This window comes from Eumetopias jubatus, unplaced genomic scaffold (genome assembly GCF_037043125.1).
Source record: "Eumetopias jubatus isolate StellerSeaLion01/CBP00866 unplaced genomic scaffold, mEumJub1_p1.0 scaffold_7, whole genome shotgun sequence".
In the NCBI taxonomy this organism is placed as follows: Eukaryota; Metazoa; Chordata; class Mammalia; order Carnivora; family Otariidae; genus Eumetopias; species Eumetopias jubatus.
Genome location: NW_028274813.1, coordinates 115,610,070 through 115,629,491, shown reverse-complemented (window position 1 = coordinate 115,629,491; position 19,422 = coordinate 115,610,070). Strand labels below are relative to the sequence as shown.

General features: G+C 37.5%; 1 protein-coding gene across 3 annotated transcripts in view; it reads right to left on the bottom strand.

Annotated features, from left to right (window-relative positions):
* The window catches only part of SCAPER (S-phase cyclin A associated protein in the ER), a 539,336-nt gene that overhangs the window by 250,405 nt on the left and 269,509 nt on the right, over positions 1-19,422 (bottom strand). For all 3 annotated transcript variants that reach the window (XM_028092672.2, XM_028092676.2, XM_028092674.2), the window contains exons 22-23: positions 15,036-15,101; positions 4,856-4,982 (exon numbers count right to left, since the gene is read on the bottom strand). In XM_028092672.2, coding sequence (XP_027948473.2) covers positions 4,856-4,982; positions 15,036-15,101 — 193 coding nt within the window. The remainder of the gene's footprint in view (positions 1-4,855; positions 4,983-15,035; positions 15,102-19,422) is intronic.

Below are 19,422 nucleotides of genomic sequence, written 5' to 3'. Positions count from 1 at the left end.
GTTTACAATCATGAATTGATTTGATACTGAACTTACCAAATGCTTCAGCTGGATCTTTTGAGATGATCACGTATTTTTCTCTTTTCTTATATTAATATGATAAACTCTGATTGATTTTCCAATATTAAACCAAACTTGAATATCTTGAATAAATCCAATTTTGTTGTGATATACTATTCTTTCTATACATTGCAAGATTTTGTTTGCCAAAATTTGTTTAGGAATTTTGAATCTAAGCTCATGAATGAGATTGGTTTGTAATTTGATTTTCTCCAGTTTCATGATGATGTCTGTAGTTGTAGATTTCTTTTTATTTTACTGTTTGGGCTTCATTGGGCTTCTTGAATCTCTGGGTTGATTTATAAGTTTTAGAAAGTTCTAAATGATAATCACTTCCGGTAACTGTTTTTGCCCTGTTCTCTCCTCTCCTCATGGATAATTATACATTAATTAAACACTTCACTATATTTGATATTCCTTTTCTAATCCTTTCTGTATTTTTCATATATTCTCTCCATGTTTTAGTCTGGATTCCTTCTTAGGACTTAGAATTTACTTATTTTCTCTTCAGTGGGTTTATTTTGCTGTTATGTGATGTATAGTTTTCTTAATTTTGATTACCAAAATGTTCAGTTAAATTTCTATTTTCTTTCAAATGTGCTATACCTTTTAAAAAATAATTAATATTTATATCCTTGAACATAGTAAGCATAGCCCCTATTGGTCCGTTTCCACTGATTTTTATCCATGTTATCTTGCCCCTTTATATGTTTAATTACCTTTCTCTGTCAGACATTGTATTTGAAACTTATTTTGTTGAAGTAATTTGAGACTTAGGTTGATATTATCTTCCTTCAGAGTAGATTTCCTATTTGCTTCTATTAGGCACCTGGAGGTATTAGCAATCCAAGATCATTTTACGTTTTTTTTTCAGCAACTGTGATTTTTTTTCAGCCACCCAGATGATCTGAAGTTGAGCTGTGGTCTGTGCAATAACTGGCATACTTCCAATCTACCCTCTCACCTAGTGCAGCCCTTTAAGATCTCAACCCAAAACATGGGGGTTTTGCCACAGTCCCTACCATTGATAGTCCTAGACTACAACATTTTTAATCCATAAGTTCTACAACAATGTCAAAAATATTACTCAGCTTCTCATCCACTTCTTTTGGATCACCAATTATACCCAGCCCCCAAATGCCATGTGTCTAGATCTCAGCCCAGTAATTCTTCACTACTTTGTTAGCAATTCAGTTCCAGTTTATATTTTGTCTAGCTTTATTAATTGGCATCAGTAGGATAACTGCTCTGATTTACCTACTCTGTCCATAACTGTAGATATTTTCAAGCCTTTTATTTCCTTAAAAGATAAGAAACACAGTGTTGTAATCTGTAACTGGTATTTACAAAGCCTTGCAATTCTAGTTTCTGCTTGCTATTACTCATAATGATTTATTTACTTTTGCACCCCCTTTTTTGGGACTGTGGTTCTTGTAAAATTATTTGACAGAAATTATCTGAGGCCTAGGATAAAAGTGTCTTCTTTAAGTGAGGACTTGCATTTCCTTCTGCCAGTTCCACTAATCAATCTGGGATTACTTTAAATTCAATTCCCCATTTGAAATGATACAGGTGATGAGAATTTGGGCTGCAAGTCTACTCCAGGGCTGGATTATAGTTATAACTTCTGCACTATGCCAAGGCACTTTCTTTGCAGTCTCTGAGAATGAGGTAAGAGGGTTTATGATTGTATCACAGAATAGGTTATGGTGGTCTTATCTTTGTAATCAGAAAACCTTTTAGATGTCATACCTTAGGCAGCCCTTAAACTTTTACTTTTGTTCCCCATCCCATCATAACTCACATTTGCCAGCCTGGCAAATGCTCTTGGGGGATTCAGTTATAACTGAACACAACTTCCTAAATTCTTGGTTTTTCTTTGGCCTGGTAATTCTTCAATTTCTTCTTAGCAATTTTATGCTTTTAAGAAAGTTACTTTAAATTTTTCCCAGTATTTTTAGATGTTTTTGTTGGTAGAGTGGGCGCAAGTACCCGAGGCTGCCATATTTCTTGCAGAATTGGGTGGAGTTTGTTAAAAACTGTAACATATGCAACACAGCTTACAGACTCTTTATTTCTAAACAGAATCAGAGAACCCAAAAAGTCAGAAGGGACCTGACACAAATGGTAAGTACTACAATAGGCACGTTTCCTCAGTTTCCTGATCTCTTTCTTTACAAGAGTGTTTTTGTGCATCACAAAGTTTAACCTGTTAGCTCTAAAGTAGTTCTCAGAACTTTAGAAAAAGTATCTAAGGAAAACTGTATCAAAGCAATAACAGAAAGCATCAGTGTGTTGAGATCTCAATTAAGAGAGTAAAGAGCTCAAGACTGATCTCTCACCATTCCTCAGGGAGTGCTTGCCCAAGTTCCACCAGGCCCACCCTTGTCACTTCTAGGCTGTCTTCAAATCCTTCACTGGGTACTTGGCTTTGGCGCTAATGATTTTGTTACTCCAGGCAGTTTTCCAAACAAAAATGAATGGTTATTTACAATTTCTAGACTGAAATCATAAATATCAGCTGAATTACACTGAAATGTCAGTATAACACTATGAACAGAATTCCACATAAAGTGAGTCTGTCTTGGCTAGGTAAAAGGGATTTTCGTTATAAAAATAGCAAAAGGATCTTACTGTAGTTAAGTTTAGACTCTCAGGTGGTCCTGCAGTGTGTACTCTGAGGACAGCTTTACAGCAAGGTTTCTGACACAGACCATTTAGACTGGAGCCAGACTACATTTTTCTCCCCAAAATTATAAGGAATCAGTGGTATTCCAGTAAATTGCCCCTTTGTGAATGAAATAACCTTACTTAGATTTTCATACTGAATACCTTTCTTATACAGATCATTTTCCTTTTCCTCAAAAATTCTGTGATTACTTCAATCTAAAACAATATTCATGAGGTAAGGTGCACATAGTGATATCTTCAAGTAAATCCTTTTTAGTTCAAACACAAATACCCTTTATAAAAATAATCAGTATGTGCTAATTTTAAAATAGATTTTTCCAAGGTATATCAAACCTCCAAACATTCCCATCTAGCACATGTCTGACAATGACCAGTTTCTGAACTCTCTGACACTCTGAAAGGTATGTGTTATCCAGAAGAACTGACTCTTTGTGGCTCTGCCACAATGCCTCAGTGAATATGCTGCTCTCAGTTCCTACAGAGGATTGCACTGTCTGACGCCAAAATGCAGCTGAACACTATCTTGTGAAGCTGGTCATTCATATGCCTGAGAACCCGGTAATTCCACCCCTGAGGCATGTGCCCCAGACAAGAGCAATGTCTCAAAGTATGAACCTTGGGCCAGCAGCATCAGTGTAACCTGTGAAATACAAATTCTTCGGACCCACTACAGACCTACTGAATCAGAAACCCAAGGTGGGGTGTGCTTTAACAAGTCCTAAGTGATTCTGATGTAGACTAAAGTCTGTGGAGAAATTTGTTCATTTGCTCTGATACAAGAATGTTTGAGCAGCACTGTCTCTAATCGCTCACTTTCTTTTCTCTTTCACACACACAAACCTATACACATTCAACCCCGAATGAATTTAATCCTGGAAAACAATGTCCGTGTCAGGAAAATGGATTAAAAACTGTGTTATTAACACAATGAAGTACTCACTCACAACAGAGAAAATAAATGAAAAACAGCTACACTTATAAGCCTAAATAAAACTCAGAACCATAATTTTGATTGAAAAAAATCACAGACGTCTACGGTATGATATTTTATAAAGGTCAAATACAAGCAAAACTAAATAATATATTACTTTATACATTTATAAATATGATAAAGAAATAAAGCTATTAAAAAACAAATAAAAGATATCCCTTTAATACCGTATAGTATTTCCTTCAAAGGGAGCAGGGATGGGAATGGGGGTGGAAGGATCACACTGGGAACCACAGATGTGCTGGGAACAGTCTAGTTTTTAAGCTGGGTGGTGAATTCACAGATATTCATTATATTTAGATTATTTTTATCACTACATTCTTTTGTGTATCTCAAATATTATAAATTTAAACCCAGAAGACAAAAAACAAAAAAATGCAGATAATAAAGATATCATTACATCAGATAGAAAAATTAGAAACCAACTAAGTGATATAAATTGCATAAACTGTGATATGTTCATTTGGTTACAAGGAATTTTTAAAGACATGAGAAAATATTTATGATAAAATCAGTCAGATAAAATAATGTGAGAAGTGTACAATAAAAAGATAAGAAAATATAATACAATGTCAACAGTGGGTATTACAGGGAGTTTCTTTTTTGTATATTTAAAATTTTCTATACTGAATAATAAATACTTTAAAAATCATTAAGAATTTTTTAACTATCAAAAGAACATTTAAAGACTCTAAGTCATTAAAAAAACTGCCAAATTTTCTGTTGGAAACAGTAAGGAAATTGATGCTTTGTGGAAATCTGGTTGTGATTCATGAGTTATATAATTCAAAGTTTTACATTTTCTGCCATAAAATTGTACACCTTTATTACTGTGATTCCATTTAAAATAATTTTGTTTTTGTTTGTGTGGCAAAAAATATGACTGATCTAAAGATGATATTTTTGCTATTGAGGATTTCAATTAAAATGACTGACAACATCAGTTTAATTAAGAATGAAAGGAAAAAACATTGATCAGTGGTTGACCAGCTTTTGGAAACACAGAAGAAATGCATAAATGAGAGTCAGTCAGCCTTATAGTCCTATGTCCTGTCATAGTGAGAAAGAACCACAAATATTAAGGCCAAGCAAGGCAAGAGATTAGTTACATACCTTTTTTTCCAATATTCTAGTGATCTCGCCTAGGGTCCGATCTAAAGCAGAAACTTTATTGTTTGCCCATGGGCCACTGTCTTGTACTTGTAGTTGTTTTAGAAGATCTTTAGCTAATCGCTGAAGCCTTCAATACAAAATGAAAGGGAAGAATGACTTTAATGAATTAGACTATAATATTTCATTTTCCTAAACATTTTGAAACAAAAGTTACTTTCATGATTGTATTAGAAACTGCTTCACAGAGCAGCTTTGAGGAGCAACAAACAAACCACTCCTCAGGCTGATATTACTTTATATTCATGAATACCAACCTAGTTCTCATGGCCCAAAATAGAATTAGAGGACAGTTCTGTCCATCCACAGGATTAGCTAGAACAATAGCTACCATCAGTTTCTGTGACATTTAAACTGGAATAAAATTGCAGATGGGGAGAAGGTGAGACTATGATGGCAGAGAAAATGAGTATAAGAAACTCAACAGGTTTTCATATTTTGATTTAAGTCTTCAGGGTATGGATATTATGTTGTAAGCCTTGTAAACTCTCAAAATGTCAAACTCCCCATGTTTCAGTTTTCAACCCATTTGGGGATTGCCTGCCACTGATGATGTCATTTACTTATCAGAGCAATTATTTGCTTTTCACCAGGAAATAACACATATTACTTAAGATTGTGGGATTCTTTTGTGAGTGAAGTGTAATATTTCTTTGTAGCCCTTCCTTCTTCTGTTTCATGTACCTCATTCTGAGCAATCCTCTCCTCTCCACTTATTTGCTTAAGTAGCCCACCAACAGATATTCACCAGACACATTCCCAGATCTCTCCAATTCTCCCCTATACATCACTCCCGTTGTCTCACTTCCATTTTTACCTATGATAGATTCTGTAGGCCATCATTACAGTCACTTTCTGATAAACATGAAACATTCCCTTTCTGTTGTTCTGTTTGTCACTCCTACTAGCCAAACCCCAGCAGTGGTAATAGTCACTAATGTTTAACTCTTTCCGTAGGCCAGCACCATTCTCAGTGTCTTGATGTATTAATTTATTTTGGCTGGATAATCTCTGATCTTGGTATGACTACACATTCAGGATCTTACTGAATCCATCTAGTCTGCTCACTCTCCCACTCTCCACAAAGACTTGCTCCATACATTATCCATTCTCTTCAAAACCCCATCATTTCCTTTCTCCCTCTTGCTTTCAAAAGAAGATCTTACACTTCAGAATGAAAATGGAACTACTGGAACAAGAAAATTCTCACTTTCTCCCACAAATCTACAAACCTATCGTATTTCACCCATACTCTCCTTTTCTTCTCCTGTTACAATCAAGGAACACTGATTCCTCCCTTGTAGGGCTAATCCTGCCACACAGACTCTGTACATGAAATCTTTCTGGATCAAAATCACCCTTTTCTTCTTCCCCTTCAGTGTCTTTGCAAATATTCTTCATTCATTCCTTCTGAAATGCTTTCCTTAACTCCACATTATCTAGAAAATTTCTACTTACCCCTGAGTTTTCAGCTCAAACATTACTTTTTCTGATTTGACTAGTCTTTCAAATTGCTCCTCACAAGTCTTTCCCATGCAGAGGTTTGCAACAGAATTTTCTGCAATGATGGGAATGTTCTATATCTGTAGTGTCCGCTATGGTGGCTGCTAGCCAACTTTGGCCATTACTCACCTGAAGTACAGTTAGTGTGACTGCGGAGCTGAATTTTAGGTTGCATTTATTTATTTACTTATTTATTTATGAGGGAGTGTGCAAGTGGGGGAGAGGGATGAAGGGCAGAGAGAGAATCTTAAGCAGGCTTCCCGCTCAGCACGAAGCCCCTTGCGGGGCTTGGTCTCACAACCCTGAGATCATTACCTGAGCCAAAATCAAGAGTCAGATGCTTAACCGAATGAGCCACCCAGGCGCCCCTTATGTTACATTTAATCTTAATAATTTAAATAGCCACGGGTGGCTAGAAGCTATTATATTGAGCAGTGCAGAAGCAGTCTTAACTTCATGAAAGAGGGTTCCTGTCTACCCGTTCACTGCCTTATCCACAGCACCTAACATGCTACCTCTAATATAAGTGCACTCAACAGATATTTAATGATGAATGGACTAAGAAGGAATTTCTTCCTCACTTTAATCTTAATGATATCCATAACTGCATAGGTTACAAAATAATTAATGTACATGATCTTATGTAATCCTATGAAAACAGTGTCTATTAGTATTATTCCCATTTGAAAAATGAAGAAACTAAGGCTCAGACAAATTCAATGACTTTCCCAAGGTCTCAAGACTGGTAAAAGTTACTACTAGGACTAGGCCTTTGATACTCAGATCTCATGCTTTTGTCTCCAAACAATATTAATCAATTCAAATAAGGACATTTTATTCACAAATAAATAATTTTTCCTTTCAGAGCCTTTGAAGATCGGAAGTAATTAATGTAATGTACCTAACACCATTCAGGAGTAAAGTAGACATTCAATAAATGATCAACTATTATTACTATTCATTGACAGAAGGTCTCAATCTAACAAAAGGAAAAAGGGAATATAAAAAACACAAAAATAGAATAAGAACAACATATTCTTTTCCCTTTCAATCAAATATGGGCTAGAGTCCCATCCGATTAAAGTTACTGACCTTATCATGTTGAAGAATATTGGCAGTGAACTTTACTGTGTGATAGATAAGTAGCCACTTCAGCTTTTGGCTGAATAAAGCCTGCACACCATGTAACTAAATATCCAGCCATAGCCATGGATGCATATGAATCTAGCAGTATTCTTACCAAGAATGGTCACATTCCACTGAAAACCAGGGGTAGTTAGGGAGGCACAAGGACCATTTTAATTCACAGAATACAAGAGGCTTGTATTTCACCCTGAGGTAAATCAAATCTGGGATTCATATGAACCTACCCTTCAAGGAAGAATGCCAAATCAAGGGGATGCTTTGGTAACATGAGATAAACCTCTGTTTCATTCCCTGCCTCCACAAAAGTACCACAAACAATACAGCCCCCCTCAAGAAAAAAGCATCAGATTTTGATTCATACTATGAATAATTATAGACTGTCAGGACTTAGGCCCTGAAAATTATATTTTTCCTACAGGGGAAGAAAAGAAGCTGTTTGGAGGGTGCAGTTTTTAACAGAGGAATTGTTATTTGAGTTACTTCTGGCAGAAAAATTTTCTAGCATGAAAAGAAAAAGTAGAGGCTTTGTAACTCCCAGCCTAGAACATGAGAATTATCTGTCAGATAAAAAGCTTTGTGGAGAATGCTGTAAGGTCAAATAATTCTCAAAACTTAAACAAATTCCCACAACAACTCTAACTTCAACTATGTCACCAGTAAATGTGAAACGTAAATATATTTCTATAAGGAGCCCTAATCTGTATCACAGTCAAGTTTTGGGAGGTTCAGTAGGATTACTGGGATGATTTGTAAAAATGTAAGGAGACTGGGTCCACTTTAGTAAATGTTGCTGTTTAGTATGATGGACAGGAAGACATAAACACATTAACATTTTTTTTCTTTCACTTCCTCTATTTGAAAGGTACATAGTCTGAATTCAGGGCAATGGTTCCCCTTTTATTTTTAAATAATATGTTGAAGGCTTTATTTCAAAATATAAGAGCTTAAGAAATCCCTATATAAGATGAAAAAATCCGTGTACATACATTGCCTTCTACATTGGACACCTTTCATTTTTGCCTGCCAGCATCCCTTCTCATAGAAAAAGAACCTATCTTTCCCTTTTAAGGAACCACCTTGCCTTCACATTACATGGGTGTACTTGATGTGCTCAGTGCTATCAGGATGTTGCTATTCCCAGGCCCTCACTCTCAGTGGAAAGAGCTAGGAAATGTGTGCATATTATTCTATAAATAAATATAAAAAATATATATCTCATATATATCCCTACACATTTACATCTACAATTCTATTTCTGTATATTGGAAAATACAATTAAAACTAACACCTATAATTCTAATTCGCTAGAGGGTCTTTCTATTTTCCCTGGATATTTTTAACTCTTCTCCAACAGTGAGCAATCTGCCTTTCATCATTCTTAATATATTTATGTATTTGACCCATACTCTACATGTAACGTATCACCCATCTTTGTTTCTTTTTTTTTTTTTAAGATTTTATTTATTTATTTGAGAGAGAGAGAACGAGCAGGGGGAAGGGTCAGAGGGAGAAGCAGACTCTCTGCTAAGCAAGGAGCCTGCCATGGGGCTCGATCCCAGGACCCCAGGATCATGACCTGAGCTGAAGGCAGATGCTTAACCGACTGAGGCACCCAGGCGCACCCCCCCCCCCATCTTTGTTTCTATATGCATGCTGTTATGTCCCTGCTTGGGCTCTGACTCCCAGTCTGGGCTGTTTTGCTTTCTAACCCTGCTTGGGTTTCAACAGCCTTTGTCAGGCTTCCCTCTTCACTTGGGCTCTGACAGATTGTGCCAGGATGCCCTTCCATAGAGGTGCCCTCCTCATTCTGACTCACCACACCAGGCCATGGTGCCCTTCTTACATAGAAGCTCCCTTCTCTCTACTTGGGCTCTGAGCCTCCACATCTGGCCACCCCTCTTATCTCTGCATGAATGTCCACCTCAGTCAACTCAGGTTCTGCCATCCCTTATATGCCACCACTGCTACCTCCAACCATCTCCCTGGTGCAGATGGCTCTTGGGTTCTCTCATCTAACAACTCAGGATTAAATTTTTCTGGAAAGGGGAGGGATAATTGGAGGAAGAGAGAAAGAATCATTTTCACTTATGAGCTAGAATAATTTAATAAGGAGACACTTCATCTACTATCGGGTCCCAAGTTCAACCAGTTACAATAATTTTCCTTTTGGAAGCTCAAATTGTCCTGTCTTTGTCCAGTAGAAAACTCTTAAATTGGTTACTGATTCCTTTGGAAAAACCCTAGCAGTCTTTGAGAGCTTTCTTGCCATCTAGTTTGACAGGGCATTTGGGTCTAGAATTAGGCATTTTTCTAAGACGTTCTTGCTTCTTTTAGTGAGAAATGATATTTCAAATCCCAAATCAATGAGCTTACTGTTGATCACTGTTTCTAGGCCTCTTCAATGGACAAAGCTAGGAAATAAATGTGTGTATGCACACATTCATATATATATAACATGTATAGATATGCATGTACACACACACATATACATAACACTTTCTGAAAGATAAAATACCTCATAAATTCATATAATTCAAATTCAGCCCAGGAGGGGTGTTACCTGATCTGCTCTGTATCACATCCATCTCCTTTCTTACAAACTGAGGATTCAGCTTCTCAGGAACATGGGATAAAAGAATTTTAGTTTCCTCGAAATCTTGCCATTTGCAGCGATGTGGATGGAACTAGAGGGTATTATGCTAAGTGAAATAAGTCAGTCAGAGAAAGACATGTATCATATGATCTCACTGATATGAGGAATTCTTAATCTCAGGAAACAAACTGAGGGTTGCTGGAGTGGTGGGGGTGGGAGGCATGGGGTGGCTGGGTGAGAGATATTGGGGAGGGTATGTGCTATGGTGAGCGCTGTGAATTGTGCAAGACTGTTGAATCACAGATCTGTACCTCTGAAACAAATAATACATTATATGTTTAAAAAAAAAAAAGAAGATAGCAGGAAGGGAAAAAATGAAGCGGGGGAAATCGGAGGGGGAGATGAACCATGAGAGACTATGGACTCTGAGAAACAAACTGAGGGTTCTAGAGGGGAGGGGTTAGCCTGGTGATGGGTATTAAAGAGGGAACGTACTGCGTGGAGCACTGGGTGTTATACACAAACAATGAATCATGGAACACTACATCAAAAACTAATGATGTAATGTATGGTGACTAACATAACATAATAAAATAAAATAAAAAAAAGAATTTTAATTTCCATAATATCCTTTACTTTGTCCCATTTTATATGCACAAGACTCAGAATAACATTACTGATATCATTATCAATATAGAGAATGTTTAATTTATTAGCATATGTTTTCCTCATATTCACCGATATTTTTCTTAGTTATACTATAAAATTATGAGATAGTTATTATGTAGTATTCTTTTTCTTTTGGCCATCGGTTAGTCCTAGTTCTATAAGAAACTATAACTTTTCTGTTCATCACTAGTCCTTAAGTTGATGCCTTTTTAAATAATTTTGATTGTCTAAAGTGCTTTTTAAGATTTTAAGATCCTCGAGAAAAAAAATGTGGGCCAAGGATTTTGCAACTAGCAAAACTGATTTTTTTAAAGATTTTATTTATTCATTTTTGAGAGACAGCAAGAGCAGGAGCGCGCACAAGGGAGCGCACAGAGGGAGAGGGAGAAGCAGGCTCCCTGCTGAGCAGGGAGCCCTGATGCAGGGGCTCCATCCCAGGACCCTGGGATCATGACCTGAGCTGAAGGCAGATGCTTAACTGACTGAGCCACCCAGGCGCCCCAGCAAAATTGATTTTTGAAGGCAAAAAATTATCAACATGCAAGAGCAAGGCAACACTGTTCACATGAGCCCTTCCAGAGGAACCTACTTGAAAATGAGGTTCAGGTGCTTTTGTCAAATTGGTTCCCTATACTTTGCAGTGAAAACAGTTATTTGAGCGTTCTTGTCCTTTCTTTACAACTGTTATCCCATTTGTTTCTTCTTGCTTTCTTTCACACTAATGTCAATACCATGCAGGTCTTGTGGCTGTTTGGATTTACTTGTTTTTTGGATTTCTTGGAGCTATCTGGTTTTTTGGTAAATGCTGCCATGGGTTTTTGGTTTTAACTATTTATCTGGTTTCTACTGAGGATTTGGAGACACTGAAAAATTATGCTTCTATTGCTACTGTGATTTTTTCTAGGTTTATAATTTAAAGGAACATCCTGGTTACCCAGTGGCCAACAGACTGTAGTAAGGAAAAGCAGAAGCAGTGTAAGACTAATTAGGAGGCTACTACAATAATCCAGATGAGAGATGGTAATAGGTTAGACTAGAGTAGTTACTATGGAGGTAATGAATAGTGGTCAGATTCTGAATATATTTTAAAGATAGAGCCAACAGAATTTGTTGATGGACCAAAAGTGAAGTGAAAAGAAAGAGAGAATAACTTTAAAAATTTTAATCTCAAAGGATGGACTTACTATTTCCTAAAGATGAGCAAAAAATATGAGGGGTAAGGTTTGGGAGTAAATTTCAGGAGTTTAATTTTGCACATGCTCACCTGAGGGGTCCAATTGAACAGATATCCACGTGGAAATACTAAGCAGGAAGATGGATATATGAGTCTGGAGTTCTGAGGAGAGGGCTGGGTTGGAGTCATATATTTAAAATCCATCAGTGACTAAATGTTTAAAGTCATAAAACTGAGTAAGATTGCCAAGGGAATAAATCTGCATTTGAATTCTCAGGACAAAGGCATGCTAATGTTGGAGGTCAAGGAGACAAGAAAGAACCAAGGAAAAGATACTGAAAAAGAACAGCCAGTCAAGTAAGAAGAGAATACAGAGAAAGTTCTGTAATAGGTTGTTACATTAAAGCCCCCCCCCCCCTTAGGGGCGCCTGGGTGGCTCAGTCATTAGATGTCTGCCTTCAGCTCAGGTCATGATCCCAGGGTCCTGGGATTGAGCCCTGCATCGGGCTCCCTGCTCAGCGGGAAGCCTGCTTCTCCCTCTCCCACTCCCCCTGCTTGTGTTCCCTCTCTGGCTGTCTCTCTCTCTGTTAAATAAATAAAATCTTGGAGCGCCTGGGTGGCTCAGATGGTTAAGCGTCTGCCTTCAGTTCAGGTCATGATCCCAGGGTCCTGGGATGGAGCCTGACATTGGGCTCCCTGCTCGGCAGGGAGCCTGCTTCTCCCGCTCCTCTGCTTCTCCCCCTGCTCATGCTCTCTCTCTCTGTGTCTCAAATGAATAAAAAAAAAAAAAAAAATCTTAAAAAAAAAAGCCCCCCCCCCCCACCGCTTGAATTATGTCTTGCTATCCATGACTTGTATAGTCTCCTACAGTGACTCTGGACTTGGTGAAATGACTTGCTTTGGCCAATGCAACATAAGCAAATGTAACACAAGCAGAGGCTTAATAAGACTTGATAACCCATATTAATTCAAAAATCCGCAACAGAACAAGTAAAATGAACTCAGCATCATATTAAAAGGATTATCCCCATGACCAAGTGATCTTTCATCCTCAAGAGGACTGACCCAGTCTTCCTTATAGGGCAATCACAGCAGAGCAAGAAAGTGAGGTTGAAAGCAGAAGCCTCAAGACTTCTATGGCCAAGTCTTGGTTATCACCTATTACTACCATAGTAGTCAAAACAAGTCAAAAGGAACAAATTCAAGAGGAAAAGAAAGAGAGTCCACCTCTTGATGGAATAGTGGCAAAATTATATTATAACGCACAGGGCCATGCCTCCAGGAATGGCTCAACTTCTTCTGGCATTCTTTGTAAACACTATCCCACCATCATATATTAAATTTCCTCAAATATTTGAATCTGTTTCTAGATTGTTTTTAAAAATCTCTTCTATCGATTTACATTTTTATTCATGTGCCAATGCAAAACTATTTTAACTACATAGGTATCATTAAGATATTATTAAATATCTGTTAGCACAGTCCTACCTCATTCTTCTTTTAAATTTTTTTTCCAGAAATTCTCATTTTTCCATACATTCTTTAAAATTATTCTATTTTTTAAAAGGTAGTTGTTTTATTCAGATTACATTTCATTTGTAGGAGAATTTAAGAGAATTTACTATACCATGTTTTCTATCCAAGAGTATAATTTGTCTTTCCATTATGTAAGTCTTCTTTAATACCCTTTGTTAGCATTTTAAGGTTTTTAATTTTTATGGAGCCTTCATATTTCTTGTTAAGTTTATTTTTAGTTTATTTTTTTATTGCTACTATAATGATATTTATGTTTTCTAACTGATTATAAGAAAAGAAAGTATTAATTTTATATGCTGGATGTTGCATAAATGTAAGGTAAGTTACTCACCCTCTGTAAGGCTTAGCTTCCCTAATGAAATTCATTGAATTATTGTTAGGAATAAAGGAGTCAACACATGTAAAGACCCTTGAATGAGGCAAAGGTTCAGTAAACATTACCTATTATTAATATTATCACATTAATTTGATCAGCCACCTTACTGAATTGATTCTCTAATTTCTACTAGTTTTTCACTTGATTCTCTTGGGTTTTCCAGACATACAGTATCATCATAATCTTGATAATTTTGTTAACTTCTTTAATATTTTACAAATTTTTTTCTTTTAGAATGGCAATGACTAATAGTTTCAAAACAACAATTAATAAAAGTAATTTTCTGATCAGTTATCTCATTTCTGACAGGCAACAATATCTTTTTAAATGTAAATAATTGCTGCATTAAAATGCTATAGCATATCTACACCAACCACTGGTTATAGATATTCCTCAATTTGTGGCAGTTAAGTTCTTTCTTGACTTTTTCACTATGAAAAATAATATTAAAATAGTCATCTTTGTATATAAATATTCGGGCATATTTTGCATTATTTCCCTCATCAGCCTAAAGTAGATGTTCTAAGCTCTGGATTCACATTGCCTTTCAATAAGACTACACTAACCTGCACTCCCATTGGCAGTGTTTTTGAGTACCTTCCTCACTGTACCTCTACCAGTAATATCTTTGAGAGAAGCAAAATGATGGTGGTTGTGTTTAGCTATTGTGTAGTTAAACTAACAGCCAGTGGTGGAGTCTAACTCCTCATCTCTCAAGTGGCCCTGGCCATAATCCTGAGCAAGACTTCCTCAGAGCAAGAACCAGCACAGGGCTGCCAGAACCTATTCTGTTAGAGCAGGATTTTTCTACCTGGGCACTACTGACATTTTGGATGAGATAATTCTTTGCTTCAGTGTTGCCCACTGAGAGTGTTTAAGAGCATCCCTGGGTCTCTATGCACTTGATGGGAATAGCACCATTTCTCCCTGCTGTGATAATCAAAATGTGATCAAATATCCTCAAGCACAGCAAAATTGTCCCCTGCTGGAAAACACTGTGTTAGAAGAATGAAATTCTAGGCTTCAGGTATGAAGCTTAGGGTCACAGAAATAGAAGTTCAGATAAACTTTTATATAGGCAGACATCAATAAGATAGAGAAATAAAATGCAGAGTAAAATACTCACTTTGCTTTATAAGGTGAGTCAGATCCAGAATTTTTTGTTTCTGTTAAACTCTCATATTCCTTGGCCCTGAAGAGAAAAAAGTTTTATCACTGTTAGTTATTGTGCTGCCAATTTTTATAACAAACTAAAACCCTGATTATGTTTTTCCTGTCCCAGTATTAGAAACATCAGTGTAACACTTTGATTTCTGAGAATATTTCTTTAAAATACTAAAAATGCTATCAAAAAAGATTAAAAAATAAATATTTCCTCATAAGATAAAGAGGAGCTTCATATAAACATTTCTCAGTTTACAGATCTGGTATAGAATGAGGCTTATTTTTCAGAAATGTTAAAATCGTGATAATTAAATTTGAAATCATATTTTCTATAAGATAGTTGAAATGGCTAAACATCTATATACCCTAAGAGGTATATAATACAAAATTGAATACAAGAATAGTTATTTACCATTAGAAATAATTTAAAAGGCAGTGGAAATGACTAAACACCCAAAGATTTGTCTTCTTTTGTTTTTGTTATTTATATTTGCTAAATACTGAAAGTCTAGAAAAATCTGAGATAACATTTCTCTGCCACTGTCTAACTAGGCTCTAGCTTGCTTGAACCAATAGGGATAGCCATCAATAGTTAATCGATTTAACATAGGTGTCACTACAGCAATCCATTAATATTGACTTAATTTGTAAATTTGTCTTTTTGAAAGAAAAAGAGGAAAATACTAATTTAAATTTTATCTGCTCACCCAAAGGGTCCTAGTCTCAAAGAATTAGTCTAGTGACCTATGAAAGAATTAGTCACAGTGTGTATACCAATCCAGACTGCAATGAAAAAATAAGGAATACTTCATAAAAAATCATGAAAGAAATAAATTACAACAGCTCTAATAAGGAAAAAGCAAACTAGCACAGGTTAAACATGGGAGCAAAAGAAAAACTAAATTAGAGTTAAACATTAAATTATATATTGTTGTGACCTACACATGCTCATTGCTATCAGCCAAAATATTAAGGCATATGAAAATGGGGAATAACCACTTACAGTGGCAAATAATTGGAACTTGGTCCTTAATTAAGATGGCGGAGGAATAGGAGACCTAAATTTCGTCTGGTCCCAGGAATTCAGCTGGGTTTGATAGGGATCAAACCATTCTGAACACCTGTGAACTCAACAGGAGATTGAAGAAAAGAATAGCAGCAACTCTCTGAACAGAAAAGTGACCACTTTCTGGAAGGTAGGACGTGCGGAGAAGTGAATACGAGGCAATATTCGGGAAGACAGACGACGGGGGAGGGGGCCTCCGTCAGCCACTACTGGCAAGTGATAGAGCAGCGGAGCACAAAATCGAAATTTTTAGAAGTCTCTTCCGCTGAGGGACATCACTCCAGTGGCTAAGTGTAGTCTCAGGACCCTCGGGGTCACAGGAAGACCGGGGGTGTCTGAGTGCGGGAGAGCTCCCAGGTATGGGAGCGGGGAAGCCGGCTGCAGAGACAGAGCAGAGGAGCGGGCTCTCAGCTCAGGGTTGCCATAAACTGGGATCCGCGGCACAGTCGGGCCACTGCTCCCCCAGCAGGGACCCAACAAGCAGCAGATCCGGGGAGACTCCCCTTCCTCCCCCAGGAGGAGCAGCTTGGGAGTGCACCACAGGAGTCTGCTGGGTTTGGAAACTCCACACGGGGTCGTGTGCCAGAGATAAAAACGCTTGGTCACAGGCCAGGTGAGCACTGAGTGCGGCTGGAGACCAGGGAGACAGGAGGGACTGACTGCTTTTCTCTGGGGGCACACTGAAGAGTGGAGTCCCGAGTTCTCGGTTCCTCTGGGGCCAGAGATTGGGAGGCCGCCATTTTCTTTCTCGTCCTCCAAAGCTGTACGGAAAGCTTGCAGGGAACAAAAGCTCCTGAAAGCAAACCTGAGTGGAGACAGCCCAGCCCGGCAAGGGCAGTGCAATTCCACCTCCCGCAAAGACATTTGAGAACCAGCAACAGGCCCCTCCCCCAGAAGATCAGCAAGAACAGCCAGCCAAGACCAAGTTTACCAATCAATGAGAATGGCAGAACTCCAGCACTAGGGGAACACAGCATATAGAATTCATGCCTACCCTAGGACCCAGCAATTGCACTATTAGGTATTTACCCCAAATATACAAATGTAGTGATCTGAAGGGGCACCTACACCCCAATGTTTACAGCAGTAATATCTGCTATAGCCAAACTTTGGAAAGAGCCCAGATGTCCATCGACAGATGAATGGATAAAGAAGATGTGGTGTGTGTGTGTGTGTGTATGTGTGTGTGTGTGTGTGTGTAATGGAATATTATGCAGCCATCAAAAAAAATCTTGCCATTTGCAATAACGTGGACGGAACTAGAGGGTATTATGCTAAGCGAAATAAGTCAATCAGAGAAAGACAATTATCATATGATCTCACTGATATGAGGAATTTGAGAAACAAGACAGAGGATCATAGAAGAAGGGAGGGAAAAATGAAACAAGATGAAACCAGAGACAGAGACAAACAATAAGAGACTCTTAATCTCAGGAAACAAACAGGGTTGCTGGAGTGGAGGGGGGTCTGGGAGGGATAGGGTGGCTGGGTCACTGGGGAGGGTATGTGCTATGGTGAGCACTGTGAATTGTGCAAGACTGATAAATCACAGACCTGTAGCCCTGAAACAAATAATACATGTTAATAAAAAAAATTGTGAACTTGTATGAAAGGGAGAAAGAGCATCAGTTATGGAAGGTTTAATATATTCCAAGTATTTTTCCAGGAGCTAAACATCCATTGTCTCATACACGATCCTAAAAACTCGATATGGTATGATCCCCATTTTACAAAGAACAAAGTAAGGCTTAAGAAGAGGCCTATTATATGGGCGCCTGGGTGGCTCAGCCATTAAGCGTCTGCCTTCGGCTCAGGTCATGATCCCAGGGTCCTGGGATCGAGCCCCGCACCAGGCTCCCCACTCCGCAGGAAGCCTGCTTCTCCCTCTCTCACTCCCTCTGCTTGTATTCCCTCTCTTGCTGTGCCTCTCTCTCTCAAATAAATAAAATCTTAAAAAAAAAAAGAAGAGGCCTATTATATAAAAAAATACATTTATCTAAGGCTTAAAGTGGGAAGGATCAAATCCATTCATGCACATATAACAAAAAATTATCCAAAAACTTCTAACTTTACCTGAAATGGTGGTTAATCACTTTTTCCTAATTTGAATATTGTCTTGATCAAATTTTCAGCAATCAAATATTTATTTCCAGAGTTCCTACTCTGTATAAACTAGGAGATACATACATAGCAAGGATGAGGTAAAAACATAGTAGGAATATTCAAGGAATTTATTCTCCATAAGGAAGAGGAAGATACAACACTATGAAAAAACACCCAAGTCTACGAAGCAAAGTGAGAGATGAATATTGCTGCAAGTGCTTATTTCCAGCTAGGATGCTAAAGGTAAGTTTCCTGAAGGAAATGGAATGTGTACTTGCTTGAAAGATAAGGAGCATCTGAATACACACAAAAATGAGGAAATGGCATTAACAGCAGAGAAAAGTGAGCAAACAATACTGAACACATGGGAAAACACTACTTATGCTGAGGGAATGGTGTACAGATCCATTCTGCTGGAGTGAGAGATTAAAATGTGGGAATAGTGAGAGATAAAGCAGAAAACAAGTCCTTTCAGATACTCTTACAGTTAAATTCTGATGATTTGTTTTATAGATAATAACCTACTTTATTAAGATTTTAAATTTTATTAGTGTTGTATACTGCATTCCCTCATTTTTAATCCCCATGTCATCTTGGGTATACTCTTAATGTGGGTTATTTGTTTACTCCATTTTATTTTTTGTTAGCCTTTTCACTGGCTAGCCTTTGTTATCTTTTCACAGTTTACCAATATTCTCAAATAATTAGATCTTATTAACCTCTATTTCACCTGTTTTTATCTTTTTTAAAGATATAGTATATTGTAAGTGTCTCAGATGTATTCTTTTTTTTTTTAAGATTTTATTTATTTTTTTGACAGCGAGAGACACAGAGAAGAGGGGTAACACAAGCAGGGGGAGTGGGAGAGGGAGAAGCATGCTTCCCTCAGAGCAGGAATCCTGATACGGGGCTCAATCCCCGGACCCTAGGATCATGACCTGGGCCAAAGGCAGACACTTAATGACTGAGCCACTTAGGCGCCCCTCCTGTGTATTTGTTAAATAAAAATAAATAACATCTATCCTATTTCCCATGGACGTTGATGTGAATATTGTTTTAGATCTTTGAGTTGTTTAGGCCATTTTTATTTACTCCTAAAAAACTCTCACTTAAAACAGTGTTCTCGATTCATTAACATAATAAAATAAAATTAAAACAAAACAAAACAATGTTCTCTACA